The sequence below is a fragment of the Cricetulus griseus genome, chromosome 3 (assembly GCF_003668045.3).
Source record: "Cricetulus griseus strain 17A/GY chromosome 3, alternate assembly CriGri-PICRH-1.0, whole genome shotgun sequence".
Lineage (NCBI taxonomy): Eukaryota > Metazoa > Chordata > Mammalia > Rodentia > Cricetidae > Cricetulus > Cricetulus griseus.
In genome coordinates this window covers 17,698,504-17,717,151 of record NC_048596.1, presented here as the reverse complement: position 1 = coordinate 17,717,151, position 18,648 = coordinate 17,698,504, and the positions used below count along the sequence as shown (strand labels likewise).

General features: G+C 45.4%; 2 protein-coding genes across 5 annotated transcripts in view; one reads left to right on the top strand and one right to left on the bottom strand.

Annotated features, from left to right (window-relative positions):
* Abcc2 (ATP binding cassette subfamily C member 2) overlaps positions 1–5,486 on the top strand; it is a 65,577-nt gene extending 60,091 nt beyond the window's left edge. The window contains exons 32-33 of the mRNA XM_027407258.2: positions 1,293–1,487; positions 2,352–5,486. Coding sequence (XP_027263059.1) covers positions 1,293–1,487; positions 2,352–2,481 — 325 coding nt within the window. The 3' untranslated portion in view covers positions 2,482–5,486. The remainder of the gene's footprint in view (positions 1–1,292; positions 1,488–2,351) is intronic.
* A 9,566-nt stretch (positions 5,487–15,052) lies between these two features.
* LOC100752556 (dynamin-binding protein) overlaps positions 15,053–18,648 on the bottom strand; it is a 101,206-nt gene continuing 97,610 nt past the window's right edge. For all 4 annotated transcript variants that reach the window (XM_027407253.2, XM_027407254.2, XM_027407255.2 and 1 more), the window contains 2 exons: positions 18,046–18,596; positions 15,053–16,404 (listed from right to left, as the gene is read on the bottom strand). In XM_027407253.2, coding sequence (XP_027263054.1) covers positions 16,219–16,404; positions 18,046–18,596 — 737 coding nt within the window. In that variant the 3' untranslated portion in view covers positions 15,053–16,218. The remainder of the gene's footprint in view (positions 16,405–18,045; positions 18,597–18,648) is intronic.

Sequence of the window (18,648 nt, the reverse complement as noted above, 5' to 3'; positions counted from 1 at the left end):
ATGCCGTCAATAAATACACATTAACACCTACTGTGTGCCAGGCACTGAAGACACAGAGGCTAACAACACAGATGCCCCCCTGACCTCCAAGCACGGAAAACATCTTGAGGGCATAAACGGCAGCGCTGCTGAGCCGGCAGAGGGACGTGTGAGACATTGTGGCAGGTGTGATAGTGACACCCCTCTTCTTGTCCGCGCTGGGAGTCACTTCACTGGCATAGCCAGTGCCTTGAATTCAGCCCTATGTTTCAGACTTGGTTTAGGGAATTAAACCTACATGTACTAGTGGAGGAACAAAACAGCTTGCACTCTCTGTGGTAAGTGGTGGGTAAACGGGCATGAGGGAGCAGCTGAACGGTGAGGTGGTGCCCGATACTGTAAAGGACAGTTGTCCTAGGCAGAAGGTGGGTGCCAGCTAAGCCAATGACTCTGCAGGGTGCCTGACCTTACATCACAAACAAACCCTGCAAGTTCATCTTGGGTGACTTCTCCTCTCCTGCAGAAATGTTCTTGCAGACAATCACAGAACATTAGTCTAGCTCCCCCTGTTTAATATAGTCCCTAATGACCACAGCAGGGAAGAGGAATTAGCAAATTCCCAAATTTTCCCTTCACATCATTTCCCAAAGCTCCTTTATGTAAGTAAGAGGTCCAGCTTTCATTATCGGCTTTTACCAAATTAAAGCTATTTGCATTTTACAAGTATATTTGAATTCCACATACATTGCATCTCACACCAAGACACCAGGCTCATTAGGTGGCTTTGTCTCTCATCAAGGCAGAAAGCCTTGAACAAATAATTAGCCTTGAGACTACAATTACACATTAAAATAATGAATGCATTTGCTGAGGCCACAGATAAATGCCACTGGGGCATCCCACTGCAATGCCACCCCGTATCAACGATGTCAGGTCACACCCTGCTGTAGTAAACTGGGGGGCATTCATGTTGATTTGGAATTGTTGCTATCACTATGCCTAGATACAAAGCACTGTTTCTGGGCCAATGTTTTTCAAACTTGCTTCAACATAAAAATTACCTGACGTGCTTATTAAAAATGTAAAACTCTAGGCTGCTCCCCCCATGTCTGTGTAAAGAAAGACCCAGAAACATAAACGTTTTTATCCAGATTTTCTGGTAAGTCTTCTAACTGAGAAAGTTTGAAAAACACTGGCTTTCACAGTGACCAATGGGAGATTTTGGAAACCAGACCTGGCTCATGAAATGAGTCCTAGCTGCCGCTTTTCCCTCGTCTGTTGGGCTGATAAGTGACTTCTTCTGTTGGCTGCAGCATAGGGCAGAGGCAGCTCCTGTGCCTGGGCAGGGCTCTGCTTCTAAAATCCAAAATCCTGATCCTGGATGAGGCTACAGCTGCTGTGGATCTGGGGACAGACAGCCTTATTCAGACGACCATCCGGAATGAGTTCTCCAACTGCACAGTCATCACCATCGCCCACAGGCTGCACACCATCATGGACAGTGACAAGTGAGTGTGGGGGACAGAACCTCATCCAGGGCAACAGTTACAGTGTCAGCTGGAAGCCTAAAGGCACTTCACAGCAGGGAGCTTAACAATGTCACTTGAAGCCCTGAGGCCTTACAGTTTTAAATTGTACATCAAGCTAATATAAGCTAAAGGGGGCAAGGATAAAATAGGAACTTATATTGTCTGAGTATGGGAAGGTGGAAGCCTCATCTTACATGTGGCAGATGTGGGCATAGACTGTCCCAACCGCCACACTCAGGCACTGTTTGGAGAGGAAGGAACTCCCTTTAATCCAAGCACCTTAAACATCGTGTACTTTGCTGTTAGGGTTAGGGTCAGGGTCAGGGTTAGGGTTAGGGTTAGGGTTAGGGTTAGGGTTAGGGTTAGGGTCAGGGTCAGGGTCAGGGTTTCAGGGTTAGGGTTAAGGGTTAGGGTTTAGGGTTTAGGGTTTAGGGTTAGAGTTAGGTTAGGATTAGGGTTTAGGGTTAGGGTTTAGGGTTAGGGTTAGGGTCAGGGTTTCAGGGTTAGGGTTAGGTTAGGATTAGGGTTTAGGGTTTAGGGTTAGGGTTTAGGTGTTAGGTAGGGTTAGGGTTAGGGTTAGGGTCAGGGTTTCAGGGTTAGGGTTTATGGTTAGGGTTAGGTTAGGGTTAGGGTTTAGGATTTAGGGTTTAGGGTTAGGGTTAGGGTTAGGGTTAGGATTCTACTCCACTGGCCCCTTCCATCCAGGGCTAGACAAGGAGTCATCTCTGCCCATGCTCTCTGCTGAAGTCTATTTGTTGCCACTGTTTTGTTGGCTACCACTGTTCTTACAGATGGTTAGCTTTGACACACCACTCTCTAAAGCTTGTCTCTCCTCTATTGCAGGATAATGGTCCTAGACAGTGGGAAGATTGTGGAATACGGCAGTCCTGAGGAACTGATGTCCAAAACAGGTCCCTTTTATTTAATGGCCAAGGAAGCTGGCATTGAGACTGCCAACAACACAGAGCTCTAGCAGCTGGTTCCACAGCTACAGAACTGTGAGGAGCATCCTTATTTGCTTTTGGTTTTTGTGCCTATGTCATAGGTGCAACGATACATAGTTTGTTGCTATTGTTCAGGTTGACCTCAAACTTTTAGGCTCAAGCAAACTCTAGTCTCAGCCTCCCACATAAGAACAGATGTTTGAAAGAGTATCGTGTATGGGTACTTACATAAATATTACCAGGTACCTTAGCAGATCCTCAATGAGCCAGGAGATAGCTCAGTTCTTAGAGTGTTTGTCTTGCAAGCATGAGGACCAGGGTTTGGTCCCCAGAAATCATTTCTTTAAGTGGTCATGGCTGGGCATGATTATAATGCTGGTGCTGGTCAGACAGAGTGAGGCAGACACCTGGGGCTCAATGGCCAGCCAGCATAGCCTGCCTGGAAAATTCCAGGTCAGGAAGAGATCCTGTCTCGAAAAAACCCCAGGTGAACAGCACCAAAGGGACACTTGAGGGCAAACTCTGGCCTCAACACACACATACATAAACATGTGTGTACATCGCAGAAAGAAGAGTCCTCATTGCTCTGCCTTGATTACTATTTCTTGCTGCCCCCCCTCAATACCCAGAAATAACCGTTAACCTAAATTCCACAATTCTTTTGCCTGCTGTTTTAGTTTTGACCACCTTTGTATGTATGCTGTTTATTCTGATGTAAATGGACTCGTATTGCATGTATCATATGGCTTTACCTTTGCTCAACAATACATTTGCAGTTTGTCTGCATTGATGCACATGGCGAGGTGCCTTCACTTTCACTGTTCACTGCTCTTCGGCAGGACAGCATTAATCACACTTAATCTACTTACGTACTTGTGAATGCTGGGTTTATTTCCAGGGTTTCTGTTTTTCTATTAGTAACATTAGTACTATGAACATCCTGGGATAACTGTGTTTATTTCTCTAACGTCTAATTTGGAAATGGGGGTTATACAATGTTTACATATACATCCTGAGCAGTTCCAGTTTAAACAATGGCTACAACTAAGACCTCATTTTGGGTTTACTGTGTGTGTCCCTGACTTCTGTGGAGGATCAATATCTTTTTGTGTGTTTCTGGGACATATGGATTTATTATATATTTTTTAAAATGTTGTATCTCATTGTTTCAATATCTGCATTCTTTCTCATTTATTATTTTAATGTTTATTTTTACTCATTGATTCATTTTTAATTTTTAAAAGATTTATTTATTGTATTATGAATGTTTTGCCTTCATGCATGTATGTGGACCACATGTATCAGAAGTCAGAAGTGGGCTGGAACTCCTGGAACTGGATTTACAGACAGTTGTGAGCCACCATGTGGGTGCTAGAATCGGAGCCTGAGTCTTCTGTAACAACAAATGTTCTTAACCATGGTGCTGTCTCTCCAGTTCCCTCCCCCCATATACTATTATTTTTTATTTTTGGTGTCTTATTTCTTTGTATGTCTCCCGAATTTTTGTTGTGAGCATCTTATCTCCATTACAATTTGTTCTGGGAATATTCTTTGAGGTTGGAGTTAAATCCAAACTCTAAGAAAAATTTTGAAGGCTTCTGCCAGCCACCTGAGATCTCCCCTATACCTCTTGGGACTAAATTCTCTACTAAGAGTCCAAACCAAGCAGCTCAGGCGACTTCAGAGCGCAGTCATATATAAGCCCTGGTTTGTGATGTACAAGTCTCAAGGAGAGTCCCTGCTTCAGTGTTAAGGTGGAGATGGGCACGGGTTTCTGTGCTGTGGTTGACATCTCAATTCTACGTGGCCATCTCATGAGTAGCTAATTGAAGACTCCAGTCTATCAAAGGAGTCTGTGTGGGTTTCTCTCAGCATTATCTCTTAGTTGGTGTCCTGTATTATCAACAGAAGTAGACTTAAGCTTTCTGAGTTTGGAAGCCTTTGTCCCAGCCTCACGATGCCTTTCTGTGTTACACTGGAGCATCATTGTATTCTTCCAGTTGAGGAGGTAATGAGGAAGACTTTAATCTTTCTAGCACCTCACTGTTAAGTGAGGGTCTCAGAGGAATGGTATAAAGCTAAAGTAGCCAGAGTCTCCTTGCCCTGGCAGTCGCCAGTTGCATCTCTTATCCAAATCACGGCTCTCCCCTCCCTTCTAAAAGTTGCTCATATTAGGTAACACTGCACAGGTTTCCAGCACATTAACGGTGATCAATAGAGTGGTGTAAATATCAAACAGCTCAGGTGTATTACAAATAGTTCATCATTAGTGACTAGTTTTCTAAGATAGCTTTTGAAATGTTACCAACTTACTCAAAACTAGCTCCTATAGCTGCAAATCAGTATATATGAATCAAAGATTCTATCAATTGTACCCATCGTCGTATGTACCATAGAAAGAACATGGTACACTTGTTCGTGGCGTGCCTTGCATGAGATACCCCCCCCCTTTTTGTGGTGGCGGGGGAATGGCATTTGAGGGTTGATTGATAGAATTCTGCACCTCTGTTGGAACTAAGCTGCATCTCAGCTATTTCCATTTGCTCCTTTACTCCAGTATCACTACCAACGTCAATTTCTTTTTCACCACCAGATACTGTTTGCACCATTTGTTTTACCTCATCATTGGAATTATAAGTAATAGAATTTTCTTGTTCTGTAATTTTAAAATATCCTTATCTTCTTCCCAAGCACATTCTAAATAAATACAGTTCTCTGGTTTCTTGAAACAAGTTTCCAGGCACACAGCATTTGGGGACACAAGAGGAGCTTTTGGAAACCAGAGGAACAGTTTACACCTGTTGAGAGCTAACTGCCAAAACCAAGACATGCACTAGAATAAAGCATTTCAAATGAAAGAAGAGAGCCCTACCATTGCCCCCATTTATTTCTCCGACTAAATGGCCCAGGCTGATCCTTGTATCTTATCACCAGGGAGCTTAGATTGATGACCTGTTCTATTTATTTAGCATCTATTAAGTGTCTGACATTTTAAAGCATTTTAATATAAATAAAGGTATTTTATTTAAATAAATATTCTATTCTGGTGTGTCATCAGTTAATATTCCTCCACAAGTTTTATTTCAGCAAATTAATTTCTGGGACAATTTTAGATAAGTCTCAAAGACTGGAAGTCCTTCCAAAATGCCACCATTATCTTCAGAGATCTTTGGTCTCTTCCTGTGTCCTTGCTGATTCTTCTGTGTACTGGGATTCATTGTGTTTCAGGATGGAGAAGCTCAGGCCTTGTGAAGACCAGCCAGGAGGCAAGTTACAAATTGATCCATACCAAGAATGCCCCCCTGGTATATTGTAATTCCATTCAGGGTCCTGGTCAGGGAATGCCTCAGCCATGACTGGGTGGACAGCCTGTCACTGAGAAGGGGAGAGGGAAACTAGAGAATCTGGAAAGGAAGAGAGGGGCTGTGGGTCAAAGCTGATGATGTTTGGTAGTGTGACTAAAGATAGTGAAAGAATCATCTGGTTTGGGCCTCACAGCTAGGAGGAAACACCATATGGCATTTATTTTATTTATGGCAAAACCTAGCCATTTGGGAAAAGAAACTGCCCTTTCCTCAATTGCTAACTGTATACTGTCCAAACTGGACCAGCAGGATGTAAAAACAAACAAACAAAAAACTGCCAAACTTTGCCAAGACAAGGTAGGACAGTCCTTCAAAATTCCCTGCTTCTCAGAAATGTCTGTTAGATATACTAGGCCTGTAGGCCAAAGATGTGTGCTCCAGTGTTATAGAAGAACTTTGGGTGATTGTCCGTCCAGGCAGAGAAATGTCCCTGTTGTTAGGTAACATTTCACCCATCTGGGGTCTTTGATAGAGCTGAGGACTAGATAGTCATAGTTAAAGTTTTCCTTAGTTATGATAAAAGGCAAATTAGGTATAAAACTTTAGACTCGCAAAGATAAGATAGATAATAAAATGTTTTTTCTAATTTTGGATATTGTAACTACAATTCTTAATAACTGTTTTTGTTGTATATAATCTTACTATGTTAAACCTCCCTTTCTAGTTAGACAAAAAAAGGGAGAAATGCTGTGGAATAATCCTTTTTTTAACACTGTGAAGATTTGTCACTTGGATTGGTTTAATAAAAAACTGATTGGCTGGTAGCCAGACAGGAAGTTTAGGTGGGACAACCAAACTAGGAGGATTCTGAGAAGAAGGGCAGAGTGAGAGGAGATGCCAGCAGAAGCAGAGGAAGCAGGACGTGTAGAAAATGAGTCATGAGCCATGTGACACAGAGTAGATAAGAAATATGGGTTAATTTAAATGTAAGAGTTAGCTAGTAACAAGCCTGAGCTATTGACTGAGCATGTATAATTCATATTAAGTCTCCATGTCAATGACTCACAACCTGTAACTCCAATTCTAGGGGATCTGACTCCCACTTTTGGCCAGAGCAGGCCACCAGACACATTTGGTATACATACATACATACATACATACATACATACAGGCTGGCCCTTGGATTGTTGTCCCACCCCACACAGGAGAGCTAGCTGCAATGACCCAGGCACAGGAGAACTTGTCCTACCCATCATGGGAGAGTCCCCCACCCCCACACACACACCTGGGAGGGTGCTGGGAACTGAACCTGGATTCTCTGCAAGAGCAGCAAGTGCCCTTAACTGCTGAGTCATCTCCCTAACCCCTCCTTCTTCAACTCTTCACAATCAATCAAGGTTTTGTTTATTATATTGGTGATTGGCTGTATGGACCTTACCTCAATATCCATATGGTTTTATGCCTGATAAACACCACCATGTATTCAAATTCATCTCCCCTGTCCCTGGCTTCCCTTCTGTTAGAGCAGTAATCTTTGGGACATTTACTTTCTGCTCAGGGAAGAAATGCACACTTGTTCTTCTCTGGGAAATTCAGTGTTGGCTGGTATCTCTGAAGGGATTGCTGAAGTCTTCCAAAAGATTAGCTCTGACCACAGGTTCTTTCCTGGCTTGGTGCTAACACTGTTGCCTGCTTGCCTGCTTCTTTCTTCACCACAGGTTAATTGTCATCTGGTTCCTTAGGGCCTGATCCCCATAATATCTCCCTAACATGTTTACTAATTCTGAATTGTAAACCAATTGCAGATAGTCTGTTTTTCCTTTCCCTCCATAAAATGTCATCAGAATCTTTTTCCTTTTAGTGGAAGTAGGGATATAATTTAAGGGTCTAATTTGGCTTGTTTCTGTTTTTGTAAATAGTTTACTGTTTTTTGTTTATTTTATTTTTTTAGAGCACAGCTATGTTCCTTTATTTTTATATTAGCCATGCCTGCTTTTATGCTGCAACGCAGAGTTAAGTCATAACAGATTTTGTGGCCTTTGTTCCCTAAAATATGTACTGTCTAGATCTTTGTAGAAAAGGTTTTCAGGCTTCTATTTCCATCATCAAAATGGTGACTTGCCTCAGAAATATTCCTATGACAGAGATGTTCACAATCAAATCCATAGACCCGGACAATATGTCACATTTCATTACAAAAAAAGGTTTTGCCATTTTAATTATGGGTTTGGGGATGGAAGAGTGGATCGTGGGTTATTCAAGTGTGACCAGTGTAATCAGAGCTTCTTTATAAAAGAGCTCAAGGTGGCTGGGGGGTGTGGCTCAGGGGTGGAGTGTTTGCTGCGCACGTGTGAGGCCCGGGCTCCACAAAAGGCAGCCAGGAATTCAAAGCCAAATAGAAGGTGATGTAAAGATGGACGCTGAGAGACTAAATGAACGCTACAGCATTTGCTTTGAAGTTAGAGGAAGGAGGTCCAAGCCGAGGAGCAAAGTCAGAAAAGGTAAGGGGAGGTGCTCCCCAGGAGCCTCCAGAAAGGACAAGTCCTCAATTTTGACATTGTAATGGGTTTTAAGCCACAGAATTCATGGTGATTTGTTATGGCAGCAAGTGATGAAGCAGCCTGCCTGGGTCTTGGGCTTGAGAACCATCTTACAGTGACGACAAACTAGGCTCATCCCTGCTTATGATTCAATCTGTTTCTCAAGGATTGAGCTATGCTCACCCTAACAACAAATGGTTCTGTACTGCCTGTTTCAGGAAATAGCAACCATGTCTTTTGTTTCAAGAAGTTGTTATTATGACCACCTTGTCGTGTTCAGTTTCTGTAACCCCACCTATTTGCCTGCCAACCCCTTCATTTGGAAACCCCCTAGCCCTGAACTATAAAAACCTTATTTTCCCCGTGTCCAATGCTGACCTCTTGATGCTGCCTTAGAGGGAGTCAGCCTGTGTTAAAAAGCTTGCTTTAATTAATTTGGTCATGGTTTAAGTTGGTGGTCTTTCTCCTGCAATCTTTGGGGTTCCCTAAGAGGAAGCTAGGATTGGAGAGCTCCAGTGCCTCTGATAAAACTGACAAGGTTTTCCGAAGAGTGCTTAATGGCAAAGTTTTTTGTTTGTTTTTGTTGCTGAGGTTGGGGTTTTTACTTACCTTTTACTTACCCCAAATCGTTACAACACAGTGCCTTTTACTTACCCCAAATCGTTGATTGCAACACTCATGACTGACACGTGTCCAGGACACTTGGCCCTGGTGTGTAAGAACTGCCTCCCAGGTGTGTAAGAACTGCCTCCTGAGACCTCAGGAAAGGGTCACAGACTCAGAATTCATAGGCTACAGTTTACTGAGAGGACTTACTGATAGAAGCCTCGGGCAGCAGCGAGACCAAGTCATGCTAAAATCCCTACAAGAAGCAGGGGAAAGACAAAACAGCTTCAAGTGCTCAGTGGTAGGGTGCTTACAGGAGGCCCTGCCGGACCTGGTGTCAGTAAGCTACACATAACTGCCCTTTTGGGGCACTCACAAATAACAGCCGATGAATAATGTATTCAGAAAATCAGGAGCATTCTCAGAGAAAAGAATCCATGGCTTAAATTGGGCAAAAGATTTAGAAGTGTTTGTCTGTTTGTAGTATGTAGGGAAACGGCAGAGATAAACCAACCAGGATTGTTGGGGGCGTGACGCAAGTCGGCTTCAGTCAGGTCGAATTGCATCAATACACCCTTTCCCAACTAAACTGCCCCAATCTTAACTCCATTTGATCTATTTGGAGTTAATCATGCCCTGTTCTCAGCTAAAAGGCTGTTGTGAAGGCAGCAGCCAACATCGCCATAATATTGCTAATGGTGGCGTAGGCCTGTCATACTTAACTTTCCTGACCCTGTACATAAAGGGCAGCTGTGACAGGAAGTGCCTGGGGCCTGACTCCTCTTGGGTGAACCGGAGACCCTTGGATAAGATGCATAGGCATAGCTTGGTGACATGGTCTGCATGAGTGTTCAGACACCCCTAGTCATATATAAGGTCTTCCGGGCCTGCTCCCAGTATTTCCAGAATGAACATGTTTCTACTAAGCTAGGTGCTCTTTTCACTTCCCCTTCCTGCCGCCGGGTCATGGTTAACGCTGGGAAAGCGTCACACCTGTTTCTCCTTAAAGAACATCTCTTAGACTGGGCACTGGTGGCAAATGCCCTGAATCACAGCAGGCAGATGTCTGTGAGCTTGAGGCTAGCCTGGTCTACATACATAGTGAGTTCCAGAACATCCAGAGCTACATAATGAAATTATGTCTCCAAAAAACAAAAACAAAAACAAAACAACAAATAAAGGACATCTCTTAATGGCGCTGAGGCACAGGCTTGCAAGTACTTTGCAAAAGCTTTAATTTGAGTCAGTGTTAGATCTTGGACCCACTGCCAGTGGCCTCTTATACTGTCCCAGTCACACTATTGTCACCTATATTAAGGGAGTCTAGTTTGGTCTTATGCAGGCTCCCCATTTGTCAGACCCGAGTCAGTGATCTCTCACTAGTTTGGGTCAGCTGATTCTGTGGGTTTCCCCATCATGGTCTTGACTCCTTTGTCCATATTATCACTCCTCCCTCAATTTTGATTGTATTCCAGGAGCTTGGCCCGTTGGTTAGTTGTGGATTTCTGCATCTGCTTCCATCTGTTTCTGGAAGAGGGTTCAAGCTTCTCTGGGGTTGTGGATTGTAGGCTGGGTATCTTTTGCTTTATGTCTGGTATCCACTTATGAGTGAGTGCATGCTATATTTGTCTTTCTGGTTCTGGGTCACTTCACTTAGGATGGCTTTTCTAGTTCTGTCCATCTGCCTGTGAATTTTAGGATGGGTCATTTTCTTAATTAGTGATTGATGTGGTGCAGTCTGGTGGTACCTTGCTGGGCTGGCCGTACCTGGGTTTTGTAAAGCAGATTAAGCAAGCCATGAGGAACAAGCTCCATGACCTCTGTATCAGTTCCTGCCGTCAGGTTCCAGCCCTGTTTGAGTTCTGTCCTTGGCTTCCCTCAATGGATTGTGACTCGGGATATGTAAGCAGAGCAAACCCTTTCCTCCCCAAGTTGTTCTGGTCATAGTGTTTCATCACAGCAAAAGTAACCCTAAGATAGTTGTGTCTCAGCCCTTACTGTACTCTTATCTCCTGGGGCCTGGTTAAACTTTTGTTCAGCAAGTTCTGGGGCCAGCCTTGCCCACAGCCTCCAGGTGGCCCTACTTCTCTGCAGAAGCCATCACAGGTAACAGAGGCCTAGAAGGCACCTGGTATTGATACAAAAGCGTACATTGTCTTCATAAACTTGCACCTAGCCCAATTATTACCCTTTTGCCAATGATCCCTTTAATCTTTTCAATTTTTTTGTCTTTTTTTTGTTGTTGTTTCTCAGTGTAGCCCTAGCTGTCTTAGAACTTGCTCTTTAGACCAGGCTGGCCTCCAACTCAGAGAGATCCACCTGGCCTCTGCCTCCTAAGTGCCCCTGGGATTAAAGGGGTACGCCACTACTGCCTGGCTTCAATTTCATATTCTTTATAAGATAGTTCTCTTTCCCACCCTCAATAAATCTTTTGCCTAAATCAGTTAAGAAAGACTTAATAGGGGTCTGGAGAGATGACTCAGAGGTTAAGAGCACTGGCTGCTCTTCCAGAGGTCCTGAGTTCAATTCCCAGCAACCACATGGTGGCTCACAGCCATCCGTTATGAGATCTGGTGCCCTCTTCTGACCTACAGGGATAATGCAGACAGAACACTGTATACATAATAAATACATACTTTAAAAAAAAAGAAAGACTTAATATCCCCAGAAATTGCTTTTCCTGCCTTTGATCCTCATCTTCCAGGCCATTCTCTCCCCCAACACAGGTGATGCCTTTTTTTTTTTTAATTATTTTATTTAAATTAAAAATAATCTTATTTTACATGCCAATCCCAGTTCCCCCTCCCTCCTATTCTCCCACTCCTCCCACCATCTCCCCACCCCACCCCCACCCACTCCTCAGAGAGGATGAGGCCTCCCATGGGAGATCATCAAAGTCTGTCACATCTTTTGGGGCAGGACCTCCCCCCCCCCCCCCCCCCCGCATCTCTAGGCTGAGAGAGTATCCCTCTATGGGAATGGGCTCCAAAAAGCCACTTCATGCACTAGGGATCAATACTGGTTGCACTGCCAGAGGCCCCATAGACTGCCCAGGCCTCCCAACTGACACCCATGTTCAGAGGACCTGGTTCAGTCTTTATGCAGGTTCCCCAGCTGTCAGACTTGCTCAGATCAGCTGTTTCCGTGGGTTTCCCCAGCATGGTCTTGACCCCTTTGTTCTTCACTCCTCCCTCTCTACAACTGGATGACAACGCCTATGCGGGTTTGTTCCCGAGTCATCAGCTCTGAAGTCCTTGATGTGGCCCTTGAGTCCCCTCCAACTTGCTGTTTACACTGTGTTGATGTTTTAACCTTGGTTTTTCCATTGACAAAAATTGTGTAAGTTTGGGCTGGAGAGATGGCTCAGAGGTTAGGAGCACTTGCTGTTCTTCCAGAGGTCCTGAGTTCGGTTCCCAGAAACCACAAAACCACACAGTAGCTCACAACCATCTGTAATGAGATCTGGTGGCCTCTTCTGACCTGCAGGAATATATGCAGGCAGGACACTGTATGCATAATAAATAAATAAATATTGTGTACGTTTATCATGAACAACATTTTAAATCATGCACACACTGCAGAACTTTTTAAAAAGGATTTTATTGAGTTTCATAGTATTTGATCATAATCAGTACTCAGTCTCCCTAACACCTTGGATCACCTCCAGGTCCCCGGTCTCTTGGTTTTTGTTTTAAGAGTTCTCAACTCTAATTTGTGCTGTCCATATACTCATGAGGTTGGGGCCATCCACTGCAGTATGGTCAACCTACCTAGAGCCACAGCCTTTAAGAAAACTAGACTCCCCCTCCCCTCCCCCTTCCCCAGTGGTCACTAACTGTCCACAGCTCCTTGATTGGGGTGGGGGCTTGTGAACCACTTTCCACTCCATGCAAGAATGTTGACTGGCTTGCTCTTATCATGTGTTGGGGCCCATAAAAATGGCTCTGCTTCATCTTAAAGTCCGAGACTTCAAACCCACTATTGCTCTTTCAATGTTAAACAACAGGATATTTGGCCTAAGGAGTACCAACAGATACCTTACCTTGAAAACAGGGTATTTGGTTTAAGGTGTGGTGACTTGATATTTTGGGTATTGAGAAGGTAATTACACTTGCTTGTTCTTTGTATCTTGGTAAGGAAGTCTTTTGCCCTCCCTCTCTTTTGATTGGGTATTTTAAGAACCTTGAATAATAAACTTGCTGTAGTTCCTGGCATTCACCAGATGCCCTCCCGACCCTATCCAGTGTCTCTGTCTTTCCTTTAGTATCTTTAACTTTTCTGCCTGTCATTTCTTAATCTACACGCTTCTCTCCAAGCATGGATGAATAAACCGGTAGGATCCAGCTGTTGTTGTCTCCCAGATTCAGGGTACGGCAGTCATGCAGGCAGTTTTGCTGTCGTCTCTAGGAGTTTGACCTCTGTCTCTTAAAATCTTTCTGCCCCACCTCTTTGATGGTCTCGGAACCTTTGGGAAGGAGATGTTATGTCACGGATGTCCCATTTGTGACTGAGCACTCTATACTGTATTTATGCTCTGCACTTTGACCAGTTGTTTCTGTGGTAACCATCGTCCACAAACAAACAAACTTCTCTGAGGACTGAGGGCTACACTCATCCATGGGGAGAGATATAGATTTAGAGGGCAGCCTGAGACTACGCGCCTTTAGCAAAATAACAGGAGAAGGTTCATCCAGGGGGGCCGTGAGCTCCCCAACCATGGCTTCAAAGCCAGATTTCTGGCTTGTTTTCATAGTACTGGAAGGTGCTGTGCAGACTGCTGGGGGAACAGCATTACCAGCCGTGAACATGATTTTTTATGGTGAGAACACTTGAAGCACTTATGAACAAAGGAAGGAAAGAAGAAATTCAGAACCTGAACAAGGGATTAAGCCCCCAGGATGAGAAATTCAGTAATTTGGATGAAACACTCAGCAAACGCACAGAAATTCAGAGAACACAGAAATCCTAGAAATAAACTTGACTCACAAGGCTGGAGAGATGGCTCAGAGGTTAAGAGCATTGGCTGATCTTCCATAGGTCCTGAGTTCAATTCCCAGCAACCACATGGAAGCTCACAACCATCTGTTATGAGATCTGGTGCCCTCTTCTGGTGTGCAGATATACATGGAAGCAGAGTGTTGTATACATGATAAATAAGATCTTAAAAAAAAAGACAAAAAAACCTCAAATCGCTTAAAAACTCAATCGGAAGTGATGTGATCATCCGGCCTCTGTCTCTCAAGTGCTGGGATTAAAGGTGTGTATCACACGCCAGACAATGTCTGGATATATATATTTGAGGGATATATATATATATATATATATATATCCCTCAAAGCTGGCCGTCAGGGCAAACATACACTTGTAACCCCAACACCCAGACAAGCAAAAGGATAGACCTGCCTGGGCTACATAACAAGATCATCCCATTGTACTCCCCAAAAGGGAAAGAAAAACACCTCAAAGTGTTTAGATTAAAGACTTAAATCTATGGAACTGTTTTGTTTTTTAGTTTATAATTAGGAACAAGCTTACCTCACATGTCAATCCCTTCTCCCTCCCCTCTCCCAACCCCCAACCAGCCCCTCATCTCATCCCCCCTCCACTCCCCAGGGAGGGAACTGCCCTCCATGGGAGCTCCCCAAAGTCCCCCACATCATCCTGGGCCAGGCCTGGGCCCTCCCCATGTGTCCAGGCCGAGAGAGCATCCCTTCACGTGGGGTGGGCTCTCAAAGTCCCTTCTTACACCAGGGAAAAATACTGATCCACTACCAGGGGCCCCATAGAGTGCCGAGGCCTCCACATTGACATCCATGTTCAGGGGTCTGGATCAAACTCCTGTGCTGGCCTCCCAGACAGCAGTCTGGGGTCCAAGGAGCAGGGGTTCTTAATCTCCTAATGCTGCGACACTTTCATGTTGCGGTTGACTCCTAACTATAAAATTATTTCATTGCTACTTCATAACTGTAATGTGCTACTGTTGTAAATTATAATATAAATATCTGAGATACAAGATATCTGATCCCCAAAGGGTCATGAACCATGAGTTGAGAAACACTGCTGTAGAAGTACTGAAAGGAAACAGGGTCCCTTGCCCCTCAGCTGGGCAAGGATGAGAGAGTTCAGATTCGAGATGAAGGAAACACTTATGGCCAATAGAAACACTTTTATTTATAAAATAGCTACTTAAATATAAACATCTCTAAATATAAACCCTTCCTAAGAGGCCTCGACCAGTGGAGCAGGAGACGTGTCTGGGATGTCCGCTGCCACGTCTTGCTTCACCAGGATTTTAAGGCCAAACTGGAGGAGCAGCGGCCGGAAGGCTGGTCCAAGGTGTGCTCACCTGGAGTCTGAGGGCTCCGCTGAGGCAAGTCTCAGGGGCCATCTCTTCACATGAGGTTTAGGGAGCACCTCCCAGCCTTGGGTGTGAGGTCTCATTAGGCACTTTTAGCATCTGTTTGGCTTTGAATATTGTGTCTGAAGTATGACAGTTGGTGGTGAGAAAGAAAAATTCCATGTGGATGCCACTAGATGGCAGCACAGTGCTCAGGTGGCAGAGAAAGGCATCCAGGCTTCCTCCAGGCTCAGCTGGTTGGAGATCACTGCAGAATTAATACTTTAAGTGGCCAGCTTGAGTGCTGACCCGGGTAGTCTAGAAAAGTCTGTCCGTTATTACATACGGGGAGAAAGGTTAGGAGACATCACACAAAGACCATATAAGGTTGAAGAGTATCAGGAAGAGGCAGATGACCACGTCTGATAAGGTAAGAGAACCTTCTAGACACAAGGTCAAAAGAAAAGGAAGACCGTAAACATCTCACAGAAGAGCAGTGAAAAAAAAAAAATAAGGTTAGCATTTTATGAACTACAAATCAGGAGCATGTCAGAGATTGGAGGGGTGCTGGGCACTGGGGGTGTCTGAAATTTTGATGCACCAGGTTTAGTGTGATCTGGCATGTATGAAGGCGTGATGGCGGAGCTCTCTGAGCCTGCTCCTCTCTGCTGACTGCTCAGTCGACCATGGAGGCTGCAACAACCAATGCACAAGCTTCCTGCATACAATACTGCTTTTCTGACACCAGCACCCGGCCAGCTCCTTGTGGTCAGTGACTCATCGGCAAGCTTTGGGGTCCACTTCAAATTCTAACGAGCATCACAGTGTACAACCCAATTGAGAGTAAAGCTTATCTTGCACTCCACGATATGGATAAGCAGTGTGGTGGGGCCTGTGCTCAGCAGTGGGCGCTTGGAGCCCACCAGAGCCCTTCAGCAGACTGAAAGTAGCGGCAAGGGAGGGTGGGGGCAACCTGGCTCAGGTGTACTCAGTCTTCCGGATATAATTGGAAGGGACATAGCCCTTCCTCCCATTAACTTCAGCCAACCACCACTCTGTATTGCCTGTGACATCTTTAAAGTCAAGGATCCTGAGTCTCTGATTGGCTGACACACTCAGTTCATTTGGGTTTCGTGCCTTGAAGGTGTAGACGGCAAAATAGACCTAGGTGAAAGAGAGAGAGAGAGAGAGGGTTAGGAACCTGTTTGCAGCAATGCTGTGAAGGCAACGGTCTGTACTATGTTATCAAGCACCCATGGGCCTGAAAGTGGAATTTCTTTCTTTCTTTCTTTTTGAGGGGGGTGGTTTTCAAGACAGGGCTTCATAGCTACATATGATTGGAGTAACTCTTAATGAACAGGACAGAGGCAGGGGAGTGCTGTAGGGACAGTGTAAGCCACGCCTGCTAGAAGCAGGTGTGCCTGACCTGACCACGCCTGTCAGGGCGTGGCCAAGGTGAGGTCAGGATGACTCGTGATAGGGTTTTAAGGGGCTGCAAGGCACATGTGAGCCCCTTCTCTCTGGCCTCCCTGCCTTGCTGCCCCTGGCATGCTCTGGCTTGTGTTTGGCTGGTGTTTATCTAAATAAAGATATCTTAACCTTACAGACTATGGATCCTCTCGTATTAGAGTGCCACCAACTACAGGCCAGACTAGGACACATGGTGACACCCTGTCTCAAAAACCTCTCAAAAAAACTGTACAATTCCCACTGTTTCAGAAGAGCAGGAACCTTTGAGCTGTGAGGGAACCTTCCTCTGCCCCAATTCTGTATTACAACCTAGAAATTCTCAATTAAGACAGCTCAGATCACAGGCTTAGCCTGCTCCAAAACCTGGGCTCCTGGGCTCCATTCCCAGAACAGGAAAGAAAAACAAAACTCCAAACCAAACCAAAGTCATAATATATGATTAATCCCAAAGCAAGAGAGGTTGGCTTGTAGGTGTGGCAAAAAGGGCGGGGGCAGGAGGCAAAGCGAGCAGGTGGAGGGTGCTCAGCGGGGGGAGAAACCATGAGGCCCCAGGGACCACATACACACCCAAGGACCATCATTTCAGGACGACCAGGCTCAGGAGTTGACCAAGCTAGACCCGAGTTCCCTGAACGTCAGGAAATGCTCTCCACTCAGGTTCAGAATGGGGAAACCTGTCCTAGGCTGTCAGTACAAAGAATTGCCAGGCAGCAGCTAACAGGTGCCACACTCCCCTGACATGAAAGTGGAACTGGGAGGTGAAAACTGGCTTTTGGAATCCAGACTTCAGACTCAGCAACACAACACAGACCACATAAGACTAATGAGAAAACCCACTTCTGTGTGACCCTCGGATACAAAGGTGCAGCCTCGGATCAGTGTGAAAAACCAAAATCCATGACAGAAAGTCAGCAGACACCTGGCTCACAAGGCAGGAGCAGGCCATACAGAAACAGGAAAAGCTGAAACAGCACAGATTTTCATTTCTGAATTCTAGGAATAAAAATATAACTGGGAACAACAGCCCCATACACTGGAAGAATTTATAGGTTGAAGAGTAAAAACAGGTTTCATCTTAGCATCTTTTTAACATCTAGTGACAAAGCAGAGGGTCCTGGGGACGGTCAGGAAGTGTCTGGAAGCAGGGGACGGTCAGGAAGTGTCTGGAAGCGGGCGGGGGCGGGGCGGGGGGGCGGCGGCTGCTCCCTAGGGCAGTGGGTTCTGGGGCATATAGGACAGGCTAGGGTTACAGCCCCTGTGGGGCCCTCTCCTGCGTCGTTCCACATCCGCCCACACTGAGGAGCCACGCAGGCGCGGGGTGCGGGGTGTGCGTACCTGGTTGCCTTCTGTCTCACCGCTCCCGAGCCCTCTGTTTCTGTCTTCTACAGTCTGATAGGCTCTTGCACTTCCTTTTATGGAGTCATTACCTTGTTCGTTTCGCCCTGGTACAGAGTAACCGACCACCTCTGAATGCCTGAAGCTTCTCTGGCAGCCCCTGGGGACTGAAGCAGGTTGGCTTATGTCTCTGGTGCCATCTGCAGAGTCCCCTGGCCTAAGCTGGCAGGGAGAGTCTGGGTCTGGAAAGCACCTGGAAGGTCCAGTTTCTGGACTCCCCATGTTCAAGGACACACTGAGAGTTCCTTGGTCACATTCCTTCAGTGAAGACGTGTCCTGGTGCTGCTTCGGGGAAAGCCCTGAGGTGAAGGACACAGTCATGTTGTTGGAGTTGAAGGTCAAGGCACTGTTGCTGCTCTGCCGCTGGACCCTGGGGGAGGAGCTGCTGTGTTCCGACTCTGTGGAAGAGTGGCTGCCCACTGAGGCGTCCGAATGGCTGCACCGAGGATTGTAGGCCTTCAGGAAGGAGCTGTACACAAAACCTCTGGTGACTGCAGAGGAAAGAACAACAGCTAGAGCTGGAGTGTGTGTGTGCGCATGGGT